The following is a 24,659-nucleotide window of genomic DNA, read 5'->3' on the forward strand; positions in this document are numbered from 1 at the left end:
GGATGTCACTGACTCAACTGGCGTGTGAAGTATCACAACTACAGGTAGAGAGGGAAACTGTGCATTTAGCTATGCTGCAGCTGTTTCAAAGTGTAGCACCTGTCTCTCTTAGATACTAGTATGTGGTACACAGAAGCTTTTCATACCCCAAGGGTGATTCTGGAAATAGTAGTAGAGACTGATGCACTCATCCCTCCTCTTAAAACTAGACAATGCAGAAATAAGCCTTTTGGAAAAAGTCAGTATGATGCTGGTCCAGGCAGCTGTTTCCATCCAGGATAGCACAGTTTTAAGCATCAATGTCCACACAGTGCATGGAGATGCCCATAATCCCACTGGCGCCTGTACAACTCATATGGAGTCTGTACCATGCTGTCCATTCATCGTCCCTCACACACACACGCACATCTTTGGAGCACACCCCATATACATCCTAGGACTTGGCCTTTGGCGTAGCCAAATAGGAGGATATCTTTGAAGAACAAACAAACCTAGCAGATGAAAGGCAATCTTTTGTTAATCTTACCTGTAATATTGATTGCTCCATTTACTTTCCAGTCACCAGTAAGTGATGGTAAGTGTCTGTCAATACAGCAGGAGAGCAGAGGGCTGTTTGTCTGCATTTCAGGACTGTTGCATGTAACACTGATGTCATTTAAGTTTGAGGTGATGTACAGCGGAGAGACTGTTATTGTTTCTGTGGCCTTGTATATCCATGTGGTAAGGTGTTTGCTCATTGTGAAAGTGCACCTATAGAAACCTGTAAAGCATAGGCAATATCTTAGCAGTGAGATCACGTTTTGCTGGTTTTTCCTCTACATTTGGAGTTATGAGCTGGGAGCTACTACCACACCTAGTTTTCACATCTCCCTGGTTCTGCTACTTGCTAATCAAAATGTACCATCAGGTCATCTGCAGTATGCTTTCTGCAGACTCCTGGTACAGATTAGGCAGCCTCAGTGTTGATGGGTACTTCAGAAGACACCAGAGCTCTGGGACTGAAATACTTAAAATCTGTCTGAGTTGGTGTTTTGGGATCCCATAACCCACATGGCAGCAATACGTCATGGTAAGAATGTAGTCTGACTGTGCAAAAGGTTCCTACACAGAATGAGTGAGAGAGAGGTGCCTGGGGTGGACACCCCAAAAGCTAGCACGCTGAGTGTAGGCACATACATCTACCTCAGAAGGTATTGCCAAAGAGAACAGAGTATTTATCAGCCACTTTCTCAGGCACTTGTCCCCTGGATGCAGACAGGCTTCCTTTTGAAATTGGCAATCAGAGCTCCAAACTTCCTCCATGCTTTAGGTATGTGGATTCCTCTTCCCCATTGGAATAGCCAAGTGAGTAGGCCACCTACATAGGACCAGGGACACCAAGGTTCAGGGCATCCTTAGCCCAAAGAAGTTTGGACCCACGACTCCTACCTCACGTATATGTGCCCAAATACCTGGTCACAGGCTACCCTTTTTGAAGTTGAATGTAAAATCCCTGGTCCAAAGAGAAGAACTGAGTAGGAACTTGAGTCAAAGCTCTGATAATACGTGATAATTCCTCTGACAACTCCTCCCAGCAAAATGTCACCAATTTACCTGTTTCTGATTTTCAAAAAAGCCCTAAATATGAAAAACTGTAACTCCGAGCTCTGATTAGCTAGGTTATGTTTGCAAATTGGGCAAGGGCTATCAACGCCAAATTCAGCCACAGCCTCAAGTTACCATACCAAAAGGGTGGGAAACCCTCACAGTCATATAGTCACTGCTGTCTCTTGTGATATGGCACTGAGAATACCCAGGCCTGTATAGTCTCCTCAGTCAATTCACATCTTACTGGTAATGCCAGTCAGTACGCAGTTCATTAGAGAAAAAAAACCACTGGAGAATTATTAAAGACAGTGCATTTTTCACATTTGCTCTAGGAAAATACAGTCACTGCATTCTGCATTCCTCTTTTCTTTTTGTAGAACTAGACACACAAGAGATTTACATCTGCTGTTTTAATGAGAGAAAATCATACCAGAATCCGTCATCGTAACGTTGACAATTTTAAGAATCGACCTTGACGTTCCCCTTGAAAATATTCTCTCCATCGAATAGTGGATGCTGGGTGAGATGATCTGATCAAGGTGATACCAGGTCACATTCTCAGATGTTGAATTTACCTCACAAATCAGTCTTACTGTATCCCCTTCAAAAATGTCTACAGGACTCACAGTGAAGTTTGTCTGATCTGAGAAGACAAAGAGCAACATTCTGCATTATTGTCATTTCAGCTCACATCTATATGGTGTCTTCCATCTCATGGAAATCCTGGGTCTTTCACAACTAATACACACTCAGCATCAGTTGCAGGGTACTACCTCTGATACAGTCTATGCAATTTTCCTGCAATACATTCTTCTACTATTTTTGTCAGCCAAAGATCCCAGAAGGTTTTCTGCAGAGAGCCAGAAATATTATCACCACCACTACTTTCTAAGTAGATAAACTGAGAGGGGAAACAACCAGGTTAAAGAGAAGCAACCAAGTTAAAGTAATCCTCTGAGACAGACAGTCCAGCACTCAGTGCACTGAGAGTACAGCACCTCTGGGGCATTTGATCTGGCAACTGATTTGTAACACGCTGTCCAGCAGCAGCATGGAAAATGTGCCAGGGAAGCCAGGGGGAACCTGATCTCATGTAAACTGCAAGAGGTTTTTATTTTGTCTGAAGAAGTGGGAAGTGCTGGCAGACTGATATGCTGAGAGCTGTCTCAGTTCTGGACGTGAACTTATTCAATCTCCCTCCCATGGAGAGACTGCATCAGGGTTCAGTGGAGTAGCTGGAAGGATTTGGTTTTCTGTGGGAGGTACTGCATGCATGTTCATCTCATGTAAGTCCTAAGCTTTGGTGGCACAGGACAAAATGAAACAGCCAGAGAAATAAATGGTTTTTTAAGGTACACTACCAAATAATCAACAGTATAAGACAGCTACATGGTTCAGGCTAGAAATACTAAAGTAAAGGTTGAAGGAAAATGCTGAGACACCTTAAACTTACTAGTTATTTCTGTTGTGAAGGTAGATTGGTTGACTTGGTAAAACGTATCTAGAAATTGTGGTACAATTTTGTGGGCATTTGCTATCTGAGCGAAGCTTGCTGCTCCTGCTTTTACTTCATAGTTCACAAAAACACTTCCAGACCTAAACAGATACAAGAATGAGAGAAGAACCAGAATTAAATATCCTTGCATATTAGTGGTTTTCTATATTGTGGTGACCCATCTTTCATGGATAGGAAGGCTTCACAGGCCTCACCTGTGAAGGCTCCTGTTGTGACTCACAACTTGCTCTGGTATACAAGAAGGTTGTGCTACAGCTCTTCCCAAAGTAAGAACACCTTTATGTGACATCTCCTCCATCTGCTGTCTATTTCTAGTAAAGTTCCCTAAAATACAGCTGCATTTAAATATTTGTGGACTTAAGTAATGTCTCTTTTATCCAGATCCAATGTTATATCCAGAGTCAATGCACTCATTTATCTTCCTGATGACCTAGGAAATGACGTTGGGTTTACTCGCATCCTTTTCCCCTTTTGGGTGGAATTCAGTCTTTCCCACAAAAGACTTTGATCCAGATGGATAATGATTATGTATCTTGGACTTTTGCACAGTAGTGAATTTTACCCACAGCCCAATTTCCATGCTAATAGTTGGGCTTTCCTTTGCAGCTCTTACATTGTTATTCAGTATGTATATACTGGGCATAGATTCTAGCCAGAGCGAACGTAGTCTTTGCTGGCCAGTGTCTCCTTGAGACTGGACAGAAAGATTTGTGTCTTCCAGGAAAAAATGAAATTGTTTACTTACCTGAAACCAGTAACTGTTGCCGATACAAAGCCTGGTAAACATCTGTAGCTAGCATTAAACTGTAAACAAAGACATATTACATGACATAAGTCCTCTGCATATTACTTGAGTGTGCTTAAAACAGGAAACTCTCCATTCAGTACTGATGTGAGTAAAGGTTGGTAGCATATCTGATAGAACAGGCCTGGTGCACTCTCAATTGTCATGGGTTAAACTTGTGTTGATGGTTTCATTCTATGTGTGCTCATGTGGATTTAAGCTGGGACAAATAATGTGATTTTTTTTTCATGCTTTTGGTGCAAAAGATTCTTAAATACTTCCCTGTCAGCCACCATATTAAAATGAATGGGAGTATTGGCAATGCCTTTCAATGGAGGTCAGCTTTGGCTCACTTTGTAGCTACCACTGCTGCATACTTCACAGCTCCCCACAGAGACAGTGACAGTGCACCCTATTTCCCAGACATTTAGGGTAAAAAGCATCTTTCTTAGAGGGCTTTCTACCTTCACAGATGGAAAACTAAAGTCATTACCGCTTTTTCAAGGTCAGCTTTGTATTTTTTGTAAAATTCAGTAGAAGAATTCCTGAGATCATCCACAAATTCTCTGTCAAGTCTGACTGACATATACATTACAATGGGCTCTCCCATACCACATGAGTCTGTAAGGAAAAAATAAAAATAAATGTAAAAATAATCTAAAGCAATGTTTACAAAGTGATTTCTTAGCTTTTTCTTCTAATGTAATCATAGAATCATAGAATCATAGAATGGTATGCATTGGAAGGGACCTTTAAAGATCATCTAGTCCAATATCCAACCTGGCCTTGAACACTTCCAATGATGGGGCATCCACAACCTCTCTGGGCAACTTATTCCAGTGTCTAACCACCCACACTGTAAAAAATTTGTTCCTTATATCTAGTCTAAATCTACCCTCTTTCAGTTTAAAACCATTACCCCTTGTGCTATCACAACAGACCCCAGTAAAATGTCCATCCCCATCTTTCTTATAAGCCCCCTTTAAGTACTGAAAGGCCACTATAAGATCTCCCTGGACCCTTCTCTTCTCCAGGCTGAACAACCCCAACTCTCTCAGCCTGTCCTCACAGGGGAGGTGTTCCAGCCCTGTGATCATTTTCGTGGCCTCCTCTGGACCCTCTTCAACAGGTCCATTTCTGTCGTGTGCTGAGGACCCCAGAGCTGGACACAGTACTCCAGGTGGGGTCTCACGAGAGTGGAGGGGCAGAATGACCTGCTGGTCATGCTGCTTTTGATGCAGCCCAGGATACAGTTGGCTTTCTGGTCTGCAAGCGCACATTCCTGGCTCATGTCTAGCTTTTCATCCACCAGTACCCCCTAAGTCCTTCTCAGGAGAGCTGCTCTCAATTCCTTCATCCCCCAGACTGTGCTGATACTGGGGATTGCCCTGACTGAGGTGAAGGACCTTGCACTTGGCCTTGTTGAACTTCATGAGATTGGCACAGGCCCATTTCTTGAGTGGTCAAGGTCCTTCTGGATGACATCCCTTCCCTCTAGCGAATCAAGTCCATCACTCAGCTTAGTGTCATCTGCGCACTTGTTGAGGGGGCACTCAATCCCACTCTCTATGTCATTGATGAAGATATTAAATATTACAGATCCTTGAGGATATCACTTGTTACTGACTTCTACTTGGATGTTGATCAATTGACTATAACTCTTTGGACGTGACCACCCAACCAGTTCTTTATTCATCTAACAGCCCATCTGCCAGACCCATATGTCTTCAATTTAGAAGCAAGAATGTTGTGGGGGATCGTATCAAAGACCTTACAGAAGTCTAGGTAGGTGACATCTGTAGCTCTTCCCTTGTCCACTGATGCAGCCACTCCATCCTATAAAACCACTAGATTAGTCAGGCATAATTTGCCCTTTGTGAAGCCATCCTAATCCTAAATCAAAATCTTACAACTTGTCAAGATTCCTCTGTATAATAGGGAAGTTGGGTTTCTCCTAGTTTTCTCTATCTAATTTAAATGCCTGGCATCTGCTAGATATCTAGACTCCCTCTCTAGTTGATACAAAGCTGTAGACACTTTCAGAAGGTGATAGATTCAGAAGGTGATAGACAGCTTTTCTACAATGGTTAAATTGCTGTATTGCTCCAGTTATACAGTTTGGATGAATAACTTTGATGAGATACTCAACTTTCACACAGTGAAAGTTACACAGGATGAATCTCCACCTATGTTTCACTGAAATGAATGGAAAGATCCTCAAAGACTTTAGGAAGGTAATATTCTGAGTGAACACCCATCAGTGGGCACAAAAGAATATAAAATGCTTAGAATATAAAATACTGGAATTTTCTAAGCTGGGTCCATTTAAGGATATGTCTATACCATGAAGTAAGGAGCATTGTACCCAGGGCCCTGGATTTCTAAGGAGTGTGCGACTTCCACGTGGAGGAGATACTAGCTCTAGTCCTTGAAAAAGTACAGCAGTATTGATGTGGGCCTGCCCTATGATAAAAGCATTGCCACTAAGCAGAGCTGATTAGAATGGGGATGCTGACAGCACTGGATTGCTTCCAGCTCTAGGGCCACCTCTGGGTATCTCTGCATACTGCCCCATCACAAATCAGAGGCAGAGCCTCATGGGGGTTTCTCTTGGATTGCAAAGACAACAAGTAGTGCTCCACCCCAGTGCTGACAAGCCTAAGTGTCCAGTCATCAGTCAGGTTCCTAAAAACTCATGGGCACCTTGTCATGAGAGTCATGAAATAAAACCAAACAAATGCTGGGGGTTTTTTGTTCCTTCTTTTCTCTTGAGCACTATGGCACACTTTGGTAACATTTGTAAGTTCCTTTGTTGAAAATCTGATGAGATGAAACTTGCTTTGCTTAGCAGAACCTGGAAGTCCCAAAGGGGCATGTAAGTGATTCCAGGGGCTGGGGCTCCAGTATAACACTAAATATCTGCAAGTACTTGGGTCAAGGTGGACACACATCACAAAGAGAAGAGCTCCAGACCATCACTACAGACTTTCCACATTCATCCATGTGGTAGCCAACTCAGTCCTGGTGTGCCCCTTTATCACACCTTTAACACTATTCCATCTTCTAACCAGTATATGAGTCGTATAATGACAAAGTTCAATGTTTCTCCTTACCTTCGGTCTGAGGCTTACAGTAAGGCCCGTAGAAAGGCATTTCCATCATGTAGCTGCAGGGCAGGTCGAGTGCTAGGCTGACAGAAGGGCAGGTTATCAAGTCACTGCACACCGCACTTGGCCAGGCATATCCATTTTCACAAGAACAACAGCTATTGTTCTCACCACTGGGCAGACAGACTAGTGTCAGACAGAGAAATACTATGAGAATGTAAAACAGGGCATAACATATTGCATATTTACCCTGCTGTATCTTTATACCAGTGATCTCCACTAAATGTTGCCTTTCTTGTGAGTTCACTTGAATAATGCAAGCATGATGATCTGATGCCTTGCAGGTCTTACTATACTGCTAATAAATGACTCACCAGAAATGGAAGCCAGACTAGTACAGGGATAAGTCTGAACAATTACTTTTAAGTAATTGAATGGAGATGTGAAGCCTGATCCTAAAAATTTATCTGGCATATTGGCCAGCATCCTATGAGAGTTTGCAAATTGGATATTTCTGTATTGCATGGGCTGAAAGCAAATGTTTAGGCATTTAAAGATTGTAGGAGCATGTAATGGTCTTTCAAAGTCCCAGTGGCTAGTGAGGTGTTGTGTCATTCTGACTGTATCCTGACAGATGCTGCATGAGCGAAGGTAACATTATCAAAAAGTGCTTTAAAGACATATATTCTAATTAAAAACCAAAACAAAACCACTTCACTGTAAATTTTTCTGCTCTTAATGTGCCATTGGCAAAGAAAGATATTAACAAAGTGATTTTCACACACTGCATGTGACCCTGAAGGCCTTAAAATATCCATTTGCATGTTGTTTTGAGAACTGATGAACACTTCCTTTCACTGCTTTATGGGCCAGCGATAGGAAGGTACCAAATTTCCCTCCTCTACTGTTGTAAATCCTTGGTGTGTTTGTATATCCTCCACTGTATTAGTTACTTGGATGTGATGTTGCACAACCACAATTCATGTAATAAAACCTGTCAGATACCTCGCCCTGTAAGAATACGTTTAGTGAGCTGTATCAGGAAAAGACTGCATCTCATGCACTCTGTCAGGGTCAGAGGACAGGCTCTTACAGCGATTTACATTCCAAATGCAAGTGAAGGGAAGTAAACAGTCTGATAATCACTGTCGCAGTTTCCTGTAACTTGAAAGTAACTGAGACTGCTTGTTAGTCAAACTGGAGCAAACTCCTTTGGCTCAGGCTTCCTCTGACTTTGTCCCTTCCTTAGGAAAAGAAAAACATCCAGGGCTATTCCTAATGCCAACTTTATATAAAGAGGTGTGGTGGAATGCAGATCACAAAACATGCAGTTGTGTGTTAGAGCTTCAGTCTTGTTGGGTCTTTCAGTAGGTAACAAAGATAGTTCAATTTTGCTGATTTCTAACCGTGATGGATGGTAAAACTGGGAGAGATCATATACTGGCAAAAAAGACATCACTCAGAATATAAAAATAAATAACCAACCCACCTGTTGTAATGTTGATGTTTGAAACTGTCATTTCTGCATTTGAAATATTTGTTGAAAGTGGAAGTGTAAGGTTTTTGAAATGGTCTTTGATTGGCTCCAGAAAAGACGAATCCATAAGGCTTACTTCAATGTCAACGGTGTACTCCACAGGGGGAAGGTCAAAAAAAAGCACTGAAAGAGAAATAGCATGAGACTGCAAAGCTCTGTGTGAGGGTAAATCACAAATTATGGCTTCCAGTTTGGCATTAGGGCTCTTTGTTGCTATTTGATAGTAGCTTAGTGTAGCATTCTGCTTAGGAAATCTTCCTTCCTACTCAGCAGATGTTCTGCACATGTTTTATCTGTTTCTTGTCTGACAAAAGCCGTATTTCTTTGGTCTCAGAGCAATAGGAAGCTGATACAAATGGCGTAATATATACAGGGAAAAGCTGTCTCATCTCTTCTCTCCTTTGACTCAGCAAGTGGATGGGTTGTCAACCATAGACTGAAGCCATACAGGAATATCTTGTGACCCCTGTCTGGCTTAGATGCTTTTCTACACCATGCATTTCAACTTGCATAGAAGCTGTGCTCATATATGTCATCACATTGATGGCATCTAGAGGGACCTGGACGAGCTTGAGAAGTGGGCCCATGTGAACCTCATGAAGTTTAACAAAGCCTAGTGGAAGGTCCTGTTTCTGGGTCAGGCCAATCCCCAGTTTTCGCCCCAGGACAATCCTCAGATGAGAGATTGAGAGCAGCTCTCCTGAGAAGCACTTAGGGGGTACTGGTGGATGAAAAGCTAGACATGAGCCAGGAATGTGCGCTTGCAGACCAGAAAGCCTGGGTTGCATCAAAAGAAGCATGACCAGCAGGTCAAGGGAGGAGATTCTGCCCCTCCACTCTCGTGAGACCCCACCTGGAGTACTGTGTCCAGCTCTGGGGTCCTCAGCACACAACAGAAATGGACCTGTTGAAGAGGGTCCAGAGGAGGCCACGAAAATGATCACAGGGCTGGAACACCTCCCCTGTGAGGACAGGCTGAGAGAGTTGGGGTTGTTCAGCCTGGAGAAGAGAAGGGTCCAGGGAGATCTTATAGTGGCCTTTCAGTACTTAAAGGGGGCTTATAAGAAAGATGGGGATGGACATTTTACTGGGCTCTGTTGTGATAGCACAAGGGTTAATGGTTTTAAACTGAAAGAGGGTAGATTTAGACTAGATATAAGCAAGACATTTTTTACAGTGTGAGTGGTGAAACACTGGAACAAGTTGCCCAGAGAGGCTGTAGGTGCCCCATCCCTGGAAACATTTAAGGTCAGGTTGGATGGGGCTCTGAGCAACCTGATCTAGTTGAAGATGTCCCTGCTCGTTGCAGGGCGGGTGGACTAGATGACTTTTAAATGTCCCTCCCAATCCAAACCATTCTATGATTCTATGTCAATCTCTGACAAGACAGACGTTTCCACCTCTTTTGTTTGTGCCTTTATTACTGTTCTGGTTTTGGCTGGGGTAGACTTAAATTTCTTCATAGTAGCTCGTATGGGGCTGTATTTTGGATTTGTAATGAAAACAGTGTTGATAACACAACAATTTAGTCATTGTTGAACTGTGCTTACACAGCACCGAGGCTTTCTTTTTTTACAACTCTTTCCAGCAAGTAGGTTGGGGGTGCACAAGAAGTTGGAAAGGGACACAGCTGGGACAACTGACCCCAGCTGACTAATATGATGTCACGCACCATATGACCTGGCATATGATGTCCACACCATATGATGTCATGCTCAGCAATAAAAGCTAGGAGAAGAAGAAGAAAGGGGAAGACATTCCGAGTTATGGTGTATGTCTTCCCAAGTAACTGTGACGTGTGATGGAGCCCTGCTTTCCTGGAAATGGCTGAACACCTGCCTGCTGTTGGGAAGTAGTGAATGAATTCCTTGTTTTGCTTTACTGATAAAACTGTCTTTATCTCAACCCATGAGTTTTCTCACTTTTACTCTTCTGATTCTGTCCCCCATCCCACTGTGGGAGAGTGAGTGAGTGGCTGTGTGGTGCTCAGCTGCTGGCTGGGGTTAAACCACAACAGCTACCTCCCCCTTGATGATCGCAGTTCAGTACCTCAAGAGATGCTGTCCCCAACAGCAACTGCACCCTTGGCTTACTAGAAACCTTCTCTGTTACCACACGTTTGTGTACGTACTGTTTCGCTTCTGCCTTTGCATCTCTGACTGGAAGCTTTCCTCTCCTAGCGCACTGTCAATCTGTGGAAGAAAGAGAGTGAAGCTCTGAGAAAAAAACAAAGTGAAGCTTTAGCTGCCATTGTTGGCCTGAAAGAATTAGTGAAGAGAATACCGGCATAGATAATTTTTTTCCCTCCACCAATCTCAGCCCCCTGCTTCCCCCACCCCACCCCAATCTTCCTCTTTAAACAGAATATTTGTATCTACCAAGCAGGGAAATGTTAAACACCCGCTGAGGGATGTACTGAGTTTGCAGGTGACTCTTTGCATATCTCTGCAAGGCAATTGCCTCATCTTAGCATGAATTCTGCATCTGAGCTGCAAACTGGCTATGGGGCTGATGCAGTGCACTTAGTCTTGGGCCAGCCTTGCAAACTGCTTGGGAAATTGCCCACTCAGCCTTTGAATCCAGAAAATGGACTCATATTACCCTTTGCTTTCCTTTTTGCTCTGAGCTTCCAGCTCTTCAGCAGCAAAGCTAGCCTGAGTAGGAGTAGAAAGGGAATTGAAATGTCTTGGCTCCAGCTCAGGTGTCAGGTCAGATATTTTGTGGGCCATCAGTAGCACACAGTTGACCAGGGCAGTGGTGGCACAATTTCAATATGACTGGGTTCATGCAGGGTGCAGCCAAGTGAGATGCAGACCATCTTATTTTTTTAATCATGCCCTAAAAATACACTGGCACCACAGTTAGCAAGAAAGGCTAAAGAACAAGCAAAGACGCAGGCAGGAAATGTGTGGCGTTGCCAGTTTCTTGATTCCTACTGAAATCTTTATTTACAGAAAGAGTGAATAGCTTGGCAACTCTTAAGTCATCTCTTTACATAAAGGAACCATCTGGTGTGTGATTAGAGCTGAGCTTCGTATCACAGCTGTGCTGGCAGTGAAGATCTCAAGGTGCGTTGGCATTTTTTGCACTGCTAGGGGTACTACCTTTCAGCTTAGAGACTAGCTGCGAGACGTACAGAAAGCCCACCACTGATCCACTTATTCCTCCAGGTTTGGACTCAGTGGTTTCCTTTTTCAATTATTCTCCCACACAACTGCAGGGTATTGCTACATTCTTAAACACTTCACATATTTCACACCATTAAATAATGACTCATTTGCAGGGTGTACTGTGGATCAATGATGTTAAAAAATGAGGTGTTACTCCGCTCGTGAAAATGCCTAAGTGCTGAGATGGAGTCAGTTTGAAAAAACCAGAGCAAAGAAGATACTTGGTCACTATTAGACATCTGCCAAAGGGCAGATGAGGCTGCTGGAACCAGTTATAACTTAGTTTGCCAAGACAGGGGATGGAGGCAGAAACAGCTTAAGGAGTTCCCACCTTCCTCTTTACATTTCTTTTTCTTTTTTCAACCTGCTCAAAAAAGCCCATTGTGTTCTGGTCAGTCCCTGGGGTGCTAGGGGCTGAACATAGATGTTAGAATACATTTTGGCTTGATAGGGTTCATAATGCAGAAGACAAAAGAAGTATTTTCTGGTCTAATAATAATTGTGATAGACCAAGAGTTGGTAAATTTGTAGACTAGTTTTCTTTACCAGACTATACTAACTTCCACTTGGTCAGCCTCTTTGTTTCTCTATTCCTCTTTGTCCTTTCTAGTTAGGGACTATTTGTGCAGAAACTGTCTGTTAACAAACTCATATACAGGATGAAGCACAAAATGGCTTTCCATAATTCACACTACTGATGAAGCAAAAGAGGTATGTGAGGATTGTTGAAAAAGTGGGAAACTGAAGTCTGAGTCCAAGGGCAACGTTTAAACACAAGTCACTCAGGAGTGTCATTTTGGTCATGTGTACTTGTCCTGCTGTTAAGTGGTGAGACTTCTGTCACCTACCTGTAAGCACCTTTGTGCCAGAGCTAGTTTTGTTGGCATGCCAATTCTAGGCAAGATTTATTTGGTTTCTCTGTCCCACAGGATGGACGAATCCCATCCAGGAACATGTCCATGTAACTGTTACCTAGGCTTAGCTCCAAGGACAGCAATTTAAATCCCTTGCAGACTAATACAAGTGAGAAACAAGTGAGAAGTTTCACTCAGTTCCTTCTGGAGAGGCTTTAAGACTGGGAAGCAGGAAGAGCCCAGTTCCTGGATTTCTCTCTCTCTTTTACGCACTCGGACGACCCTGGGTTCAGTTTCCTGATCTTATACCAACTTCTAAGCTTTTATGGATGTAAAGGAGAGCTGTAGCAGCTGGGTGCTACAAGTAGAGACCAAATGAAAACCAGTGGGGCTGGGAAAGGATACTCACCACATATTGGATGAATGGATTGAAATCTGAGCCCTGTGATGTCTGGCAACATGCTGTGACCAGTAGAAACAGGCAGTGGAGACCTGCAGTAATTGGGGACGGCATTGTGTCCAGTGACTGCTGTACAGCCTGAGAGGAAAATGAAGCAAAAGGACCAGGGAATTTTCAGCCGACTCGTACAGTAGGAAATACCAACACACTCTATGAAGATCGTATGTTCAGACTTTTTCAGCACATTCTCCCTGTTCACTCCATGCAAGACAGAGCACAGACCAAGGTCTGTACTTATTCCTCTGCCACTGTCACCAGACTGTTTCCCTTATATCTCTTTTTTTTTTTTTTCATGTCAGCTGTACCTACTCAAAACAGGGAGAAAGAAATCACTTGGAGAAAGCAGTCCTAAGTAGATTCCTAAAAGGGACAAACGAGGTGCTAGAAATTAATCTGCCATGAGAAAAGTTGACTTTGAATCTTCAAATGTTCCACACAGTGCTACCTGGCAAACACACATCCAGAACATGAGGGAATAGTTAGAAATGTTGCTGTAAGTGAGGGCCTGTCCCATTGCAGCAGGGAGAGCTCTGCTACCGGCCATGTCCCACTCTGGAGAGGGCTGTAGTAACATCATGGGATCAACTACAGATTTCTAGAGTTTTGTTACCCCTTGGCTAAGGAGGAAAACAATGAAGAGTGGTATCTCCTGGAACAAAATCCATGTAATTTTGAATTTTTAGTATACACCTCCATTAATTGCACTGAAGATAACAAGTAAATAACCTAGAACCCAAGAATACTGACACACCAGAATATAATGTGGTGCCTGAAATCAAAACCCAGAAAAAACCCAACTTTTTCCAGCTCATTAATACCTAAGCTAATTTACTGATGCAGTAGATTGGATGATGAAGCATAAAGGGAGAGGCAAAACTTGCATGGACCCTTATAACAGGTGCTGACACATTTATGCAACCAGAGGGAATAGAGAAAAGGAGCTGAAGAATATGTAAAAATATGTATTTTTCTATGAATATGCACTTTCTGATTATTCCTAAGAAAGCACTTCCCTAGCACCAGAATAAACAGCTAGTGGAGAACTACATGAAAAGGCAGAACCCAAACAGATTGTGAAAATCGTTTTAAGAAAGGAAAGCGCTGAGAAAAGACTGCTAAGAATAGTACTGAACAGTACCTGAGTGGGTAACATCAGCTTGATTAAAATCCTAAGCTTTTGTAAAATTATTTTTTTGTACTGAAAAAGATGTTCATACAAACTCAGGCTTTGAAAGTCTGTGAATCACCAGGTGAAAGCAGAAAAATCAGCACCTCCTGAGATGAAAATGAACACTGGCAATGGCTGTCTATTGCCACCATTTTGCATATCAGAGCTGGTGCTCCCAAGTCGACAGGGAGCTGCATTGTGACTTTCCTGCTCAGAAGAGCCCATGATGGAGAATTATAATATGAACATGATCTGTGGTCTCACCTTGTGAATGGATAGAGGACAGCAATGAGCTTATAGCCAAGCAATATACCTGATGTCACCGACGTGGGTTTCCAGCAGGGATTTGTCAGGGTTTCTCACCAAAGGTGATTCTTAGAGCGATTTGTTTGTAGTGAGACATCACATGGATACTGGCTTGGTTAAAAGCTAGGAGACAAAAGTAGGAAGAAATTATTTATTTACTTTTCCAATAGAGAGATGTCATCACCAGAGCTCTGCAGGAACATGCGTGTAAGTCTGTGTTTTACCCTCTGTTTTCAAGTCATGTGGCAGTGATTAGTGATACGACACTGTGGAAAATTTTAACTGATTGAGACTAACAAAGTCTGCCTGTGAACATCTGCATAGAGATCATGGCATACTGAGTGACTGGGTCATGAAATTCATGAAATTCAACACTGATAAGTGTAAGGTAGAAAGAAATGACCCTGACTTCATGCATTCTGTGATGGACTCTGAACTGACTATTACACTCAGAAATGGGGTGTGAAGAAATGTCGACTGAATTCTGAGATGCAATTAAAAAAGGAAAATTAATTTTAAGATATTTTAGGGTAGCAACAGAGGAAAAAACCCAACTGTGCTATCTAGACATCTGAGCTGATACAGTATGTCTGCACTTATGCTCCTATATAGTAATAAGCAGAAAGCAAGACATCTCACTGATTCAGAACATCCTCCCCTCCCAGCCCAAAATTCATTAAAAAAAAAGACTGTTACAGGCTTTTTTATTGCAATAGATGAATGGCTGGCAGAATTAGAAAAAAAGGTAGGGAAAAGTTTCTTCTGTTTCCTGGGCATGTCTATCAGTATAACCAGAATTCTACAAAAGAGACTGTTTTGCTGTCTTGAAGACATCATTCACTTGTAACAACCTCAAGGCTTCCATGGATCTGGCTGGTCCCAAGACCAAGATGAATCAAAATGGATCAAGAGGAAAAGATTGCAAATTTATAAGCTGTGACACAAGTCCTTGAGATAGAGGTATGAATTAATAATAGAAACACTAACAAAACAAAGATTTCTGATAGTTTTGTATATGCAGCATATGCTCACAGCATATGGTACAATAGCTTAATCTGTACAAAGAACTTGTATTTCATTGGTAACGGGTTAATGAAACATAATAGAAAGGGAAAAAGGTCATTAAACAAAATTTATGATGAGGTTAAACATCATATGCTACAGTTTTGCATGTATCTTGCACTGTTCCCAAACTTGCATTCATATTCAAATGCTGTGGGTCAGCCTCTATTTTCAGACACACCCTTTGTGCAGCCATGTAGCTGAGACCAAATGCTCTGTTAATTGTACACATAAGAAACCAAACAGAGGACAACTCATGTAAATGAGAATCATGCTGCTACTCAGGCTTTGATAGCAATTTAAAAATCCAAAATTCCCAAACCAGTATCTCGAAAGCCAGAAAAATAGCAAACAAATATCAAGTGGAGATTTGTAAACTTGCAAACAAATTGCAAATGGAGAAAAATATTAATGTTCTTCTCAAGTAATGTGGCTGTTCCTCTTGTTCATTTAATTTCTTGTTGAAAAAAAATTGTTGTAAATTTTTCAGCAAGAAATTTCTCAAGTTTCTGTCTACCTGCTGTTGGTAAAACAGAAGATATGTGGACACATTCATAAATTCTCATATGAACTGTCTCCTGGGAGGCAATAAGTATCTTTGACTAGTCCCAGAGAAGAAGCACAGGTTTGCTACCAAATCTCTTCTTCTCCATAGCATTCAGGCTCAAAAATGTTGTTTAAAGTTAACTCTAAAGTGCAGAAGATTCCTAGAGGTAAACAGCAAGGTCTCACTTTAACCCAGGACACAGGTGATCTACATGACCTTCTTTTTACTTTTTCTGTAAGTTTCTCTTTTTCATAAATATTGCAGAAAAATTACACCCTCTCTTGCAAATCCACCCAGTACAATAGTTACCATTGCATACATTTTAGAAAATAAAGCAGACACCCAGACATATAATATGATTTACCTTTTCATGTGATTTGAAGAGAAGATCTGCTAATTAGCTCCATTTTAAACATCCTCTGCTTTCTATTACAGCTTAGGCTGCTCTCTCAAAGGGTAACCAAGACTTGTATAATTAGCTGTATAATTAGTTATTACTGCCCAGAAAACAAGTCGCCTCTAGAGCCTGCACTCAATTTTCAAGTGTGAGGCTGACCAGAGATGCCACTGCAAAAAACCCACAAGGCATTGTAAAAGGACATATTTCCTGATACCATTCATCAGGTAATACTCATTATTTCCCCCTGCACTGATCTAAATCCTTCAGTGTCTTATCTGCAGATTAGTTTGTCAAGTGGACTAACTTGTTCCACTGCTGTTACTCACCTCATTGGTTCTAACAAGAGGGCGTTGAGGACTGAAAGCAGTGAAATGATGTTTTGTAGCTATGGCAAAATGTTTGTGGGTTTTGATTTAAATAACAAGGAAGAAAAACCCTAAAGTTTTCCTACTCGAGCTAACAGCATCCTCACTGTGGGCTGGACCTGGTATTGGTGCCCTTGGAGAAGCTGCACACAGAGGCAGACCTATGGTTCTTGATGACTACTGTGGAAGGTGAGAAAGAGCAGGAAATTCCCATGAACCAGAGGAAACTCTGATGCGTTATGTACCTTTCTACCTTGAACAAAATCTGGAGCCAGGAACCCACTGCAGAAGCAGGAGACATCTGTCCAGATAGCAATGGGGCTGGTGTCCCAGCAGTGTTCAACCACAACCAGTGTATCGATGGCATTTGTTTCTACAGCAGTGTGCACTCGTGCAGTGTCTGTGGAAAAGCCTGGGATTAAACTCATGTTGGGGGGGATTATTTTTTAAACAGTGATTTATTTGGGTGACAAGTCTATAGAAAGAGTTCCTTTTCCCCCACAGAGTGGAAACACAGTCCCTGTGGAGATCCTGACTTCTCATAAGAAGTCCATGGGGAGGTGATAGGCTCGTGGGGTAAGTGGATGTGCCCCGGGATCTCCAGAGCCACTGTGCAGCAGCTGAAGACCACGTGGGACACACCAGGGCATCCTAAAAGGGCACATCTCCAAGGTAGACAACTGAGCTGTAAATGTCACTTATTGTCACACTGCAGAAGGAAAATGAAAGCAAAAGAGTCAATAAGGTGCCTGATAAGGTGACATGCTTTTTCCACTTCAACACTACTTGCCGAATTAAAAGGTTGTGACATCAGGGCTGGTCCAGCAGTTACAGTAGAGTCTTGCTGCCAGCTGGCATTTGCTGTTTCAGGGGAACAGGAGGGGTGGCTATCACAGCAGCATTGGGCATAGTTTGGGTTGCCCTTGGTGTTAACTGCCTAGAGCAGTAGTAGTAATTTTTGTGTCAAAGTGAGCTTGGATCAGGTATTCAATTCTCTATCAGCTGGCTGTGGTGAGTGTGCTGGTTGCGCTATTTCTAACAGCCCTAAGACACGTCACTGCATTTTGCCTCTTGCTGGGTCTGAGACATAGAAAGCAAATTCCATGTTTAGCAAAGTTTGCCCTGCAGCCTTCGCAGGTGCCAGCATCACTAAGGATACTGAGGATATCGCAGTACGTGACTGTAAACTTCTCTTCAATAAGCCAACTTGAGGGTGCATTGTCCTTGGCAGCAATACAGCCTATTCCTGTTCCCTTTTCTGCAAACCTGGTCACCTGCTGCTTCCCAGAATGTGATGAGTCAGCCCTCAGCTTGCCATTCTGCAGCAGTTTTAAGGTGATTAAATTGGCATGATTGATGTCCTCGTTGCCCTTCGAGCTTGTCCCCACTTTTGCAGTGGCATCAGTCTGGTTTATTGCCCACCTCAGCTGTTCCAGGAATCTGAACAAGCAGAAATCCGAGGCTACATCTACAGTACTAATTGCAACCACCTCTTACCCCTCTCTGAGCCAATTTAACTCACTGTCCCTGCAGAAAACTAAACCAGCAACAAGGCACCTGAGAGAGTTTAATCAGCTCAGAGAAGGGCCCAGTGAGTGCCAGGGCCAAAGCAAGGAGAGGAACAGATATGTGGCCCCAAGCATGGTAGGGGGAAGAAAGAGAGGTTGGCAGGAAGGACAGGAGGGTAAGGAGAAGGAGAACCTCTTCCTTTCTGCCCTCACAAGCATAAGTCCATGGTCTATCCCTGTAGAAACAGTTGTGTAGTTTTCACAGTGTTGCTCCCTTGGCTGTCTCCTTGCAGATTTAGATAAGCAGCAGTGCCATTGCCGAGGATGAGGTGAAGAGGAGGGCAGCCTTGGCTTAGAGCAAGTTATCTGTGGTGGATCCACACGTTTCACATTGCCAGCCCTTGACTGGAAAACCAATCTGATTTAAACCCTCCTCCCCATCCTTTTTTTTTTTTGTGCCACTGTGCTTTTCAAAATATTTCAGCCAACAGCACTAAAAGCAGTCAAATACGTGACTGAATCACAGGCTGTAGAATATGGCCAGACAAATACTGGAATCTGATCAGATCAAGCAGTTCAAAGAGTTTCTTGGAACATACAATAAACTTACAGAAAGTTGCTTCCTGAATTGCATAAAGGATCTCACTAGCAGAGAGGTTAAACCAGAAGAGATGACTTGCTCAGACCACTGCCTACAGAAGTATTTAAAAATGGCACAAAGGATCTCCATGAGATTTCAGGAGTATTATACTCAGCAGAACAAAGCTCTGGCAGCTAAAGCAGGCCTGTTTGGCCAGCCTTGTTAGACAAGAGCACTTTGTTTACCTTGGGGTGTGGGAATGGGAAAGAATGTCAGCAAGGTGAAAGGATTCCTTAAAAGAGGGTTTCTGCTCAAGATATTGTATCAACAAACCTGGTTTGTAAAAGTATGATAAATCTTGGTTCACTTTACAGAATGTGAAAATTGCGCAATGTCAGAGCATTAGGTATGTAATCAACTTGGTATGTGAGCACAGGGGGATGTCCTGATCGTCCTGCTGTTTTTTCCTGTATGCGTTCATCATGTACTATCATGTCACCAGAAACTGTGAACTTCCTGGATTTTAAAGTTTTAAAGTTCCAACCACAGACCACGTTTAAACATCTGAGACTGCACTTAAAGAGCCATCACAGGCTCAAGAAAGCAAGCAAAAGGAGTGTTAGAGCATATCTGCTCTGAACAAGGAGCACTCATCCAAAACAAGGCAGAACTATGCTGATCCTGTAATTCACTGGAAATGTGCCGTTACAAAAGCATGTGAACACATTTCATCTGGCATGAACAAAACAGACCAGGGTGATGTTCCCACATAGGTGCAATCTGAGAGATACTGTTCAAAGCAAAAGTAAATGTGGAAACAACTTAGAAATAAAGTTAACAAGATACAGCCCTCTTGACTCACCCATTTTCATTCCAGGCCTGGCTGTTAACACTTCAGTCTCCTCTCTAGAATCTAACCTCAGCAACTTTTGTAATCAAATCCCATTGCCATTTGTATCCCAAACTCAGAAAAAGATGGCAAAACCTCTCAGAAGCTGGATGCAACACTTCAGATTCTTACACCATTTGCCATTCTTACTATTTCTGAGTCTGAATTTTGCATGATTAGACTCTCGGAGAGATGTGTGAATCCCCAGCATGTTGGTACTAATAGGCAGATTTCTTTGAGATAAAAGGTTTTGGGATGAATCTGATGATGCCTGGGGCTTCATTTATTCTCTCTCTCACATGACTTTATATAGTTTTGCCCACCTCAGTCTTGCAGAAAAAAATCTTGATGGAGTTCTAGCAAATTGCTACCTAAATCCACTCAGCATGATGATGTTGAAAAGGCTAATCTCATTCTGAAGTTTATTAACAAGTATTTTTAAGTCCTGGAAGGTAACAGAAGTGCTCTACTTGATGCTGTTGATGCCTTGGCTGGAGTGCTGTGTCCGGATGTTGCTGTACTGGAGAGCATCCAAAGGAGAGCCACGTGAATGCTAAGACATGAGCAGAGTACAACCTTGTGAACAAGTTGAAAGTGTTTCGATTTAGATAGGACAAAACTCATGTAAGGACACCGTAACAGTCTGTCACTTGGTAAAGGACTGACATAAATGTTCACAGTGATGACTGGGTGAAGGATGATGTGAAATCACACAATCTGAAGGAAAGATAAATATGTTGGTGATTATGGAAAATGTGTAATTATAAAGGTTAGAAGCACTGAATTAGGCTATCCAGGGCAGCTTCAAAGTTCCTTTCAGTGGAGGTTTTTAAGGACAGACAATAAAATTGCTGAGATGGAAGAGAGCCCTTGATTCTGCCTCCATGTGAGTTTGCGGCAATGGAGCACCAGGTAAATTGTTTATTGACCTTTTCTGATTACCTCTGTTTCTCTACACTGCTTCAATTTCTGTACAATGAACAAGTTCAGAGAGATTCAAAGGAGACATGCAAGACCACTAATCTGTGTATTCAGAGCTGTGTTTGGACTTTTGCTATCTCCATCTGAGACAAGTTCAGGAATTCCTATTTGGACCTCTCCAGCACAACATTCCCACTGGTGAACTGTATCTACAGCTTTATCAAGGGTTTCCCCAGAATGATATTTCCAGAGAAGGTCTCTGGTTCACACCCTTTTCTACACAAGCCACATTTTCCATCCTTGTTTACCAAGTATATATTTTTCCTTCTTGACCTATGACTTAAATTCCTTTATTCCTCTGTAAACCTTCACATGAATTGGTGATGACCTTTTTACATACTCAAATAGTCTTCATGGAAAATGAAAATAATTTAGTCCCAGCTATCTCCAGATCAGGCTCAAATCATACCATGACTAAGCAGGACTTCCTGCAAGAAGAAAATAACTCTGCAAGACTCATGTTTGCAAGGCATGGTAGCTGGAATAAGAACCACTCAGCCAGATAATTGAGAGCACAGAAAATACTGCCCAGCTGAATGGCCAAATTATCACATCCTTCAAGCACTCCTTATGCTCTGAGAGCAGCCACAGAACTTTCCATAAGCATTTCAACAGAGTCTGGACAGTACCAGCCAGCCCTGGAACGTTGTCCTAACCCCCCTAGAATAGTTCATAGTTGGACTTACTACTTGTCAGTGGAGAACATCAATCTGCTGGATCAGTGAGGGTATTCCCGCATGAATAAACATTAACTGCAGTGGTCATTGGTTAAGCATTAACTCAGGGAAGGAGGAAGGTGAGAAACAGTCCATCACATTCGGCAAGATATTAGCACTGTCCCAGTTGCTGGCTAGCTGTACAGCCGACCTGTCTGGGAAGCTACCACACTGATGTTAGACCTCTGGCTTGCCTCTCTCATGGGGATAGATAACAAAGTTCATCTGCACTTACAGCCATTTCACTGAGTTAGGATAAGAAAGACCTACTGAGGACTAACTTTTCTTCAGAGTAGGTACCTCCATCTTTGGCAGGGAGATGATGCCCACATAGCTCATGGCTTCTATGGCCTTACCAGTGTAGCATGGTGCAGAGACACCTGGGTTGTACCAGAGCTAGAAGTAATACATTGTTGGCATGTTGTATAATCCCTTGGAGCAAGGTTTGGTAGCTCATGTCTGCTGGCCAGACTGCTTCTATAAACTCTTACAGTCCCGTGGCTCCGTATTTGGGTTTCCTAGCTCATGCAACCTCTATTCACTCAGCAGAACCTGACTTAGTCCACCTTATCTTTCTGTCTGACTCCCAGATTTTCACTCTTGTCTCTTACAGTCAGACACATTTGGTAGCCTCTCTCAGCCCACCCAGCTATGTCTTCTTTCTAGAGTCTTTGGGACAACATTTCTCATTTGATACCAGACTTAATGATAAGAAGATTTCCTGGTTCTCGATGCATCTGAAGCACAGTATCCAGTTTCCAGGCTCCCCAGTACAAGAGAGACATGGAAATACTGGAGTGAGTCCAGCAAAGGGACACAAAGATGATTAAGGGGCTGGAGCATCTGTTATACCAGGAGAGGCTGAGAGAGCTGAGACTGTTTAACCTGGAAAAGGAAAGGCACAGGGGGATCTTTTCAATGTCTATAAATAACTGATGAGGGGAACTAAAGAAGCACCCACCCTGGCATGGCTTCTTTGATAAAGGGTTACGAATGCAGAAATGCAAGTTGAAGCAAGCATTTCTGTATTAGAATACTGTCCTGGTTTCGGCTGAGATAGAGGTAATTTATCTTCTTAGTAGCTAGAATAGTGCTGTGCTTTTAATTCAGTTTGGGATTTGGTATGAGAAGAATGCTGATAATAGACTGGTGTTTCAGTTGTTGCTAAGAGATCAAGGGCTCTCCAACTCCCCATGTCCTGCCTGTGCACAGGTGTACAAGAAGCTGGGAGGGAGCAAGGCCAGAGCACCAGACCCAAATTGGCCAATAAAATATTCCATATCATGTAATGTCATGCTCATTATATAAAGGAGGGGTGGCCAGGAAGGCGGGGCTTCTCTCTCGCTTCTGGGATTGCAATTGGAGGATCTTGGGATTTCGGGATCACTAGCTGGGAATGGGCTGGATATCGGTCTACAGGTGGTGAGCAACCACATAGTGTATTATTTGTTTGTATTTTCTATTATTGTTATTGTTTTATTTTATTACAATTATTAAATTGTTTTTATCTCAACCTATGAGTCTTCCTTTACCCCTTCTAATTTTTCCTCCATCCCCTGGGCAGGGGAGGGTGAGCAAGCGGTTGCAGGGGTTTGGCTGCCAGCCATGTTTAAACCACAACAAATACAGAGTTATCCATCCTCATGCAACCATCTCAGATAGAAATATTTTATTCCTGTTCGCTGAAACTTTTCTATATTCTGTGTCTGGGAATGTGGCCTCTCTTGTGCAGATCCCACATTTGGCATCAGCAGGAAGAGGATAACAAACAACTCTGTAGCCTCAATACATCTTCAATCAGCAGAGCTCTTTGTGAGGCAAATATTAGTCTATAGCATCAGCTCTTGGCCCTCTCCTAGGCCTGTAAGACATGTCCTGGGTCACTGAGGTTGACCCCTCTGTGTGGCTGACCTCCTATGTTCTGCCTTAGGGGTTTGTCAAACCTCATTTTAAAAGCATTAAATTCTGTGGTTTTACTCCTTTGTTCACACTGAGGGACCGTTCCCCAACCTTTCTAACAGGCACTGGTTGCTCAAGGCCATAAGCAGATTTGCACTTGGCTGGATCCAAGGATCCTCTAGCCCAGTCGCTTCTTATCCAACACAGGCTATAGCAGAGGCTCTAGGGAAGAGTTTTACAAAAGCGAAGTAAGCTTGTAGCAGCACATCTTCAGGATGTTCTTTCCACTTCTGGCTATCAGAGGTACAGGGACTTGTGACAGGAGAGTGTCAAACGTCCAGGAGCAGGGAGATCTAAATGTCCTTCAGTTGCTTTGAATCTGCCACTCATTCGGGTCAGACCTGGTCCTTCATTATCAAACTGGATGGCACACTTGCTCCCTGGCCTCATAGCAGCATACATCCCTTTTACATTCCCCATCAGCTGTTTAGGCTGAAGAGTCCTATGTCATTCTAGCACAACAGTCCCCCCCCCTCTTCGGTACTTGCTCTGCTCTGCACCTTTTCAGGTGCGCTGTATCTTTTTTGAAATTAATTAAGCTCATTTGTCCCCACGCCAGCATTTTCCCATGGCTTAAATAGCTCTGCCTCCCTTTAGGCATTTTGGAGGAAAGGCCTATGGTGCCATGAGATCTGTGGAGGTGAAGGGCACATGGAGAGAGGAACCAGGAGCTGCTAAAGACTAGAACGTGTGAATGGAGTAGATACCTGGCTGGCACAAGACAGTCTAGCTCCATGGCTGTGCAGTAGCTTATAGCAACTGAGCCCTCTTTTACTGTTTTCAAACAGCCATGGAGCATTTTTTCAGAGATTTAATCTCTGGAGCTGAAGCCCTTGTTTCAGTGATCATCCAATTTGTTCTTCCTCAGCCACAACAGAAAAGCTTTCCCTTCTGTGCATAAAACATGACCTTTGCTAGTGCGTAATAAGTTGGATGATCAGACAATGTTTGTTTCAGACATAAAACACACAATGACTTTAAGAAACACACACCCAGGCACAACAATATTTCATGGGAGAGTTGGCTAAAAGCGAAAGGGGGGACAGGGGAAGTTGCACTGACCTTAGATAACACATCTGAATGAGAACAAAAATAAAATAAACACAAAGTAATCAAGGACTCCGAAACAAACTGCTTAGTGATAAGAATTCAAACAGTCAATA

The 24,659-nt window shown here is 42.7% G+C and overlaps 1 protein-coding gene and 1 pseudogene across 3 annotated transcripts in view; one reads left to right on the top strand and one right to left on the bottom strand.

Moving 5' to 3' along the window:
• Positions 1-24,659, bottom strand: part of ADGRF5 (adhesion G protein-coupled receptor F5) — a 50,732-nt gene that overhangs the window by 18,579 nt on the left and 7,494 nt on the right. For all 3 annotated transcript variants that reach the window (XM_074861421.1, XM_074861418.1, XM_074861419.1), the window contains exons 2-11: positions 14,497-14,612; positions 12,965-13,093; positions 10,663-10,723; positions 8,484-8,654; positions 7,001-7,180; positions 4,381-4,508; positions 3,849-3,907; positions 3,041-3,183; positions 2,018-2,230; positions 527-760 (exon numbers count right to left, since the gene is read on the bottom strand). In XM_074861421.1, coding sequence (XP_074717522.1) covers positions 527-760; positions 2,018-2,230; positions 3,041-3,183; positions 3,849-3,907; positions 4,381-4,508; positions 7,001-7,180; positions 8,484-8,654; positions 10,663-10,723; positions 12,965-13,069 — 1,294 coding nt within the window. In that variant the 5' untranslated portion in view covers positions 13,070-13,093; positions 14,497-14,612. The remainder of the gene's footprint in view (positions 1-526; positions 761-2,017; positions 2,231-3,040; positions 3,184-3,848; positions 3,908-4,380; positions 4,509-7,000; positions 7,181-8,483; positions 8,655-10,662; positions 10,724-12,964; positions 13,094-14,496; positions 14,613-24,659) is intronic.
• LOC141941601 (mitochondrial import inner membrane translocase subunit Tim9 pseudogene) lies at positions 18,908-19,177 on the top strand (annotated as a pseudogene).

This window comes from Strix uralensis, chromosome 3, assembly GCF_047716275.1.
Source record: "Strix uralensis isolate ZFMK-TIS-50842 chromosome 3, bStrUra1, whole genome shotgun sequence".
In the NCBI taxonomy this organism is placed as follows: domain Eukaryota; kingdom Metazoa; phylum Chordata; class Aves; order Strigiformes; family Strigidae; genus Strix; species Strix uralensis.